Source organism: Hyla sarda, chromosome 2, assembly GCF_029499605.1.
Source record: "Hyla sarda isolate aHylSar1 chromosome 2, aHylSar1.hap1, whole genome shotgun sequence".
NCBI classification, from domain to species: Eukaryota; Metazoa; Chordata; class Amphibia; order Anura; family Hylidae; genus Hyla; species Hyla sarda.
This window is the reverse complement of record NC_079190.1, coordinates 496885292-496893344: the sequence shown is the minus strand read 5'-3', so window position 1 is coordinate 496893344 and position 8053 is coordinate 496885292. Positions and strand designations below refer to the sequence as shown.

At 44.9% G+C, this 8053-nt stretch overlaps 1 protein-coding gene across 1 annotated transcript; it reads left to right on the top strand.

Annotated features, from left to right (window-relative positions):
- Positions 1–832: 832 nt before the first annotated feature.
- LOC130357192 (putative gastrointestinal growth factor xP4) lies at positions 833–6419 on the top strand. The gene is made up of 6 exons (XM_056559733.1): positions 833–1210; positions 2027–2167; positions 4259–4405; positions 5369–5518; positions 5961–6107; positions 6270–6419. The coding sequence occupies exons 1-6, from the start codon at positions 1138–1140 to the stop codon at positions 6284–6286; spliced, it is 675 nt and encodes a 224-aa protein (XP_056415708.1). The 5' UTR covers positions 833–1137; the 3' UTR covers positions 6287–6419.
- The last annotated feature ends 1634 nt before the right edge of the window (positions 6420–8053 follow it).

The window sequence follows — 8053 nt, the reverse complement described above, 5'->3', positions numbered from 1 at the left end:
TTGTAATGATGACCATGATGATGAAGATGGTGGTAATGATGACCATGATGTTGAAGATGGTGGTAATGATGACCATGATGATGAAGATGGTGGCAATGATGACCATGATGATAAAGATGGCGGTAATGATGACCATGATGATGAAGACGGTGGTAATGATGACCATGATGATAAGGATGGTGATAATGATGACCATGATGAAGATGGTGGTAATGATGACCACGATGATGAAGATGGTGGTAATGATGACCATGATGATGAAGATGGTAGTAATGATGACCAAGATGAGGAAGATGGTGGTAATGATGACCATGATGATGAATATGGTAGTAATGATGACCATGATGATGAAGATGGTGGTAATGGTGACCATGATGATGAAGATGGTGGTAATGAAGACCATGATGATGAAGATGGTGGTAATTATGACCATGATGATAAAGATGGTGGTAATGATGACCAAATGAAGATGGTGCTAATGGTGGCCATGATAAAGATGGTTGTAATGATGGCCACAATGAAGATGGTGCTAATGATGACCATGTGATGAAGATGGTGGTAATGATGACCATGATGAAGACGGTGGTAATGATGACCATGATGATGAAGATGGTGGTAATGATGACCATGATGAAGATGGTGGTAATGATGACCATGATTATGAAGATAGTGGTAATGATGACCATGATGGTAAAGATAGTGGTAATGATGACCATGATGGTAAAGATGGTGGTAATGATGACCATGATGATGAGTAATAAGGACCACGATGAAGATGATGATGAAGCCTGGTTGGCCCTAACGGCCTTTGACTTCAACTTTAGCCAACTTGGCTTCTGCACCTTCAAAGAAAGGTAAAGAGAAAAAGGCGAGGAATGTTTACCGTGCCCGGTAGATTACCACAAAACTGGCCAAATACATCCTTCTCTGTTGGTGCCACGTCATATTTGTCACCTAAGCCTTCATACCTCCATCGTCCTCATCATCCAAGTAAATATTATCGGGCTTGTGTGCTTTACTCATAACAAAAAACAAATTAGTTTATCGACGCCAGTTAAGCAAACAGAAGGTAGATATAAAGTGACCTCGGTCAGGAGAGCTGCACACTTCCAACTTGGCTGCAAGCAAGAACCTGCAATGGAACGCTACGCCGTCTGCTGGGTGGCCGCCATCCTCATCCTGGGGGCTGAAGCCTACCTACCCGTCAACTGTAAGTGCCAGATATCTGGAGGAACTCTTGACGACCTTGTTTTTCCTTGCTCATCCTGAGCTTGCTGGTTCATGAGTAGAATGTTAGAGCTGCTGTTAGTTAGGGGGGTAGGGGGGAAGGTAGGGGGGTTGTCTACTAATACCTAGAGCAGTGGTCTCCAAACTGGGACCCTCCAGATGTTGCAAAACTACAACTCCCCAACATGCCCGGACAGCCAACGGCTGTCCGGGCATGTTGGGAGTTGTAGTTTTGCAGCATCTGGAGGGCCACAGTTTGGAGATCATTGACCCTGATGAAGAATAGCCACTAATAGGGGGAGATTTATCAAAACCTGTGCAGAGGAAAAGTTGACCAGTTGCCCATAGCAACCAATCAGATCGCTTCTTTCATTTTCATTTTTAACAAGTCCTTTGAAAAATGAAAGCAGCGATCTGATTGGTTGCTATGGGCAACTGGGCAACTTTTCCTCTGCACAGTTATTGATAAATCTCCCCCATAGTTCTGGAGGACCCAGCATGTCCATTCCTGACCACCAATAACCCATTGAGTCCAATGTGACTTGTGTAAATCTTTATTTCACCTGTGGCGGCGCTGTAGGGAATTTTAAAACCTTCGGCCTGGTACGAGTACTTTACATGCGCAGATGTAGCAGAGTGGATAGTGTCATTTGCATACACTGATGTAATTAAGATAGTTAAATTGGAAGATTGGAAGTTAGATTGGAAATAGTTAAAATTGTGGATAATGCCAACTAAAATAAGCAGTTGTTTCTTTGTGGGTTTCTTAAGTAAATGTTCTGCCTCTCCCTTTACACAGACAGGTGCGGGGTGCAGCCCAAGTCCAGGGACAACTGCGCCCCCGCTGGAGTGACAGAGGAGGAGTGTCTGAAGAGGGGCTGCTGCTACGATAACTCAGTGTCCGATGCAATCTGGTGCTTCACTCCATGGAAGTTTGAAGGTAAAGTTAATAGAGTAATGTGAGTCTAGTGCCTCATCTATCTATCCATCTCATATCTATCCATCTATCTATCTATCTATCTATCTCATATCTATCCATCTCATATCTATCTATCTATCCATCTCATATCTATCTATCTATCTATCTATCCATCTCATATCTATCTATCTATCTATCTATCCATCTCATATCTATCTATCGATCTCATATCTATTTATCTCATATCTATCTATCCATCTCATATCTATCTATCTATCTATCTATCCATCTCATATCTATCTATCCATCTCATATCTATTTATCTCATATATATCTATCCATCTCATATCTATCTATCTATATATCTATCCATCTCATATCTATCTATCTATCTATCCATCTCATATCTATCTATCTATCTATCCATCTCATATCTATCTATATATCTATCCATCTCATATCTATCTATCTATCCATCTCATATCTATCTATCTATCTATCTATCCATCTCATATCTATCTATCTATCTATCTATCTATCCATCTCATATCTATCTATCTATAAAGCAAGACAGCAGCACTTAAGGAATCTGTGAAGAAAAGTGTGTGGCTTTATTTAACCATACATCAAGAGGAGCGAAGTTTCAGCCGTCTCACACGGCCATTGTCAAGCCATTGACAATGGCCGTGTGAGACGGCTGAAACGTCGCTCCTCTTGATGTATGGTTAAATAAAGCCACACACTTTTCTTCACAGATTCCGTAAAGGGGTACTCCGCCCCTGGCATCTTATCCCCTATTCAAAGGATAGGGGATAAGATGTTAGATCACCGCGGTCCCGCTGCTGGGGACCCCGGGGATCGCCACTGCGGCGCCCCGCCATCATTACTGCGCAGAGCGAGATCGCACTGTGTGTAATGACGGGCGATACGGGGGCCGGAGCAGCGTGACGTCATGGCTCCGCCCCTCATGACATCACTGCCCTTCCCCTTAATGCAAGTCTATGGCAGGGGGCGTCATGCCCCCTTCCCATAGACTTTTATTGCCGGGGGCGGGGCGTGACGTCATGAGGGCGGAGCCGTGACGTAACGATGCTCCGGCCCCTGTATCGCCCGTCATTACGTGCAGAGCAATCTCGCTCTGTGCAGTAATGATAGCGGTGTGGCGCAGTGGCGATCCCCGGGGTCCCCAGCAGCGGGACCACAGCGATCTGACATCTTAAGATGTCTAGGGGCAAAGTACCCCTTTAAGTGCTGCTGTTTTGCTTTATGGATGTATTTGGACCTGTGACCGGGTTATCCAGCCTGCACTGAGCCTGAGAACATCATAGTGTGCTTCCCATTTTTTCTACAACTATCTATCTATCTCATATCTATCTCATATCTATCTATCTCATATCTATCTATCTATCTCATATCTATCTATCTATCTATCTCATATCTATCTATCTCATATCTATCTCATATTTATCTATCTATCTCATATCTATCTATCTATCCATCTCATATCTATCCATCTCATATCTATCCATCTCATATCTATCTATCTCATATCTATCTATCTATCTCATATCTATCCATCTCATATCTATCTATCTATCTCATATCTATCTATCTATCTATCTCATATCTATCTCATATCTATCTCATATCTATCTATCTATCTAATATCTATCCATCTCATATCTATCTATCTATCTATCTCATATCTATCTATCTATCTATCTATCTCATATCTATCCATCTCATATCTATCTATCTATCTATCTATCGGCAACATAGTTGGAAAATGAGATGTGAATGGGGCTTTACCAACAGGCATGCCGCCTGAAGAAGAACCTGGGCCACTCTTTTGTCCTCTGCGCCCACTTATACCAACACATTTTTAGACAAACTGGTGCAGAAGCTTTGCTCAAACCCCATATATTTCTAAATCTCCCAGATTTTTATTATTTTGGCTTTTGCATACTATGCTGGTTATTTTCATACTATATCAGTATAGGGGGCGCTGTTTGGCACTGGCACTAACAGTATAGTGATACAAACCCGTATGTAGTCAGCGCATCCTCTATGGGACAATAGTCTAAGTTTCTCTTTTCTTACATTACATTACAGCCACAGAATGTAATCCAGCCGGACCTAAAGTCAGAGTAAACTGCGGATATCCAGGAATCTCCTCCCACGACTGCACAAGCAAAGGATGCTGCTTTGACGACAGTATTCCCCAAGTCGTGTGGTGTTACCAGCCCGAAATAGAAGCAGGTAAGACCAGTGTCTAACAATAATCACATGAAAACTACCTCTACTTACTTAAACAGTAAACCTAAAAGGAAAGTGAAAGTAGAACAATGTTATTACAAATTGTACAGCAACAACAGGAAGTTGTGTGGTCCTCTCATTGTCAGTGTGGTGTTGTCTCAGCAGCTCCCCAGCTCCTTCTTTCTCCTGACAGCAAGTTGTGTAGTTAATTTATTGTCAGCTTGGTTTTGCCTCAGCAGCTCCTCCGCTCTCCCCTCTCTACTGACAGGTAGTTTTGTAGTTCCGTACTGTCACTGTGGTGTTGTCTCAGCAGTTCCTTAGCTTCTATCTCTCTCCTGACAGGAAGTTGTGTAGATCTATCATTATCAGCGTGGTGTTGTCTTAGCAGCTCCCCAGCTCCTTCTTCTCTCCTGACAGAAAGTTTTAAAGTCCTCTTATTGTCAGTATGGTATTGTCTCCAGCTCCCAGCTCCTCCCTCTCTAATGACAATAAGTTGTGTAGTCCTCTCATTGTCAGTGTGGTGCTGTCTAAGCAGCTATCCAGCTCTTCCCTCTTTCCTGACATGTAGTTTTGTAGATCTCTCATTGTCATTGTGGTGATGTCTTAACAGCTCCCCAGCTCCTCCTTCTCTCCTGAGACGAAGTTGTGTAGTCCTCTTATTGTCAGTATGGTATTGACTCCAGCTTCCAGCTCCTCCCTCTCTAATGACAAGAAGTTGTGTAGTCCTCTCATTGTCAGTGTAGTGTTGTCTAAGCAGCTCTCCAGCTCATCGCTCTCTACTGACAAGAGGTTGTGTAGTCCTATTATTGTCAGTGTGGTGTTGTCTAAGCTCCTCCCTCACTACTGAAAGGATGTTGTATAGTCCTCTTATTGTCAGTGTGGTGTTGTCTCAGCAGCTCCAGGCTCCTCCCCTGTCATCAGCTTTGATCAGCCCTGACTCACAGTGCATTTAATTTGCCATTTCAGTGGAACGTGACTGTGCCGCCGTCAATCCAAAGACGAGAGCCAATTGTGGACCTCCCGGCGTGACCCCCCAGGAGTGCAGGGACAATGGATGCTGCTTCGACAGCAGTGTGCCAGGGGTGCCCTGGTGCTTCCAGCCTGAGGTCAAGAAAGGTAAGCAGAGGAAGGCAAACTGCCGAAAAGCATCCTGCTATACCTGTGATGTGAATAAAATGACCTTGTTGCAGCTCCCTTGGTGAGTGCTGGGCCTTTTCTCATCTATTGTGCGCACAATCACAATTCACAGAAGTGCGGACCACCATGTTTGAAATACAGTTAATTACAATCATACAAAGCATGACAGTACAATATACAGCACAGGTTCCCTAAGCTATACACTATACCACATGCCATACTAACATTTCACTCTGTCACTCATTGTAAAAGAAACAATGTCGAACAACAATACATTACAGTCTGTGATCGGGGAGGATTGTGGGATCTATAGGGGTCGGGAGGGGCAGGTTGCAGGGCCAGACTACGCAGAAAACATTAATCCCAGCAGGCAGGTGTTACATGATAATAATATGATTCGTGGTATCTATTCCGCCTACAGAGACCATTCAGTGCGCTGTGTTGCCTAAACTGCGAGTGAACTGCGGGTACAACGGCATCAACATGGACCAGTGCTACGAGAAGGGATGCTGCTACGACTCCAGCGATCCTGATGCCCCCTGGTGTTTCTATCCTGACATTACAGATGGTAAGCATGTTCTTTGTTCTATAGAGGGAGGGGATAGTGGGAGTTAATTTCCAGTTGGGAGTAGTAGTGCAGTAAAGCTGCAGACAGTGAATGTTTCTTGTATATTTGGACACAGCTTGTGTTTCACAGCTCATAATGTTCCTTTGTCTCATTTCTTTTCAGTTTCTTTCGTTGAATAAGAAGGTTTTGCGCAGTTGCTGCTGAGTCTATCACATCTCCCCTCCCCCCCCCAAGATTCCATCTCCACTAATTTCTTCCATAGACATAGATCAGTGGTGCATTGTGTATCTCTCATAAACAATACAAACAACATTCAGACTGCACTGTCTTCTGGTATTTATTTATTATCTGTGGTTTTAAGGAAATGATGGGGACAGCAAAGCCGAGTTTGCCAGATGTAGCAGAGCTGATTTTGCCATTTGGCAATACCTCTTGGTGATAGCACGGTGTGTCATGTGTGGTAAACCTACTTCAGGAACCTGTCAGAAACTGCTGAAAACTCAGCTCTGCTACATACTTTCCAGTGTACAGTACCTGCGATGCTGGAGGCCAACATCGCTATAGCCCTTGTGCCGGATTGGAACAAAATGATCTTTCTATAGCAAAAAAAAAAAAGGGCACAATTTTAAAATATAGAGTAGTACAGGAGCAAATGTGAGTATGTACGCCTTTAGCAAAGTGTAAGAAGATGTGCGCTGGACAGTCTGTTCACTCTGGCAAGATTAGTTGGCTCCTAGTGGGTAAAATATGTAGCAATAAGGTACTGATGGTATGTGAGCTGCAGTGTCCACTGCGGGATGCAGGTCTTGGAAAAGATTTATGACATGACAGCTATGATACCCTGGACCCAAGCTGAAGCCCTTGCAGGACCCAGATATGCTTTAAATACTTGTATACCTCAACCTCACAGTCTCCAATTCTCCTTTCTCTCAGAACATTGTCTGCAATTCTATAATATCAATTCAAATAGAGAGAAAAAAACAGACATGGTCGCACATCTGTTAAACTAACAGGTGGTTAATGTACTTGATGATCATGAAGTGCAGCCTGCTAGCCATGTCACCGCCATTTGTAAGTAGCGGGTCCCCCCCCACCCCCCCCCCCACACACACACACAGACCTGGTGCCACTGCAGCAATGGCCACCGCAAAGCACAGCACCAGTGTGAACAGGTGACCAAACACACTTACTGTCACGATGCCGGCTGGCAGGAGGTGGATCCTCTGTGCCAGAGAGGGATTGGCGTGGACCGTGCTAGTGTGCCGGTTCTAAGTCACTACTGGTTTTCACCAGAGCCCGCCGCAAAGCGGGATGGCCCTTTAAATCGCAGAGACCCGGCGCGCGCGCGCCCTAGGGAGCGGGGCCGCGCGCGCCGGGACAGGACAGACGGAGAGCGAGTCAGGTACGGGAGCCGGGACGCGCATCGCGAGCGGGCACCACCCGCATCGCGAATCGCATCCCGGCTGGAGACGGTATCGCAGCGCACCGGGTCAGTGGAGCTGCCCGGAGCGCTGCGGTAGCGAGAGTGAAGCGAGCGCTCCGGGGAGGAGCGGGGACCCGGAGCGCTCGGCGTAACACTTACCATGTGCTCCCAATCAAAGACTGGGAGACTGACAGAAAAAACAGGGCCCTTTGCGGCTTCCTGCCAATTTATATAGGCCTGGGCTGAGGGGGAGGGGCAGAGTGCTGACCAAGTAAAAAAAAAAAAAAAAAGGGGGGGGGGAATAGAAACACTTTGTGAATTCAAATAGAGAAAAAAAACAGACATGGTCGCACATCTACAACATGCACAATGATCTAAGGCTTCTCAGCAACATTTATTACACTAACAGGTCGTTAGTGTACTTGATGATCCTCCGATAACAATAGGTTACAGGTGGTATATAAGCAATGTTGCTACGTATATACAAAGTCCATCACATGTAAATGGTGCTATCGTTCACCAT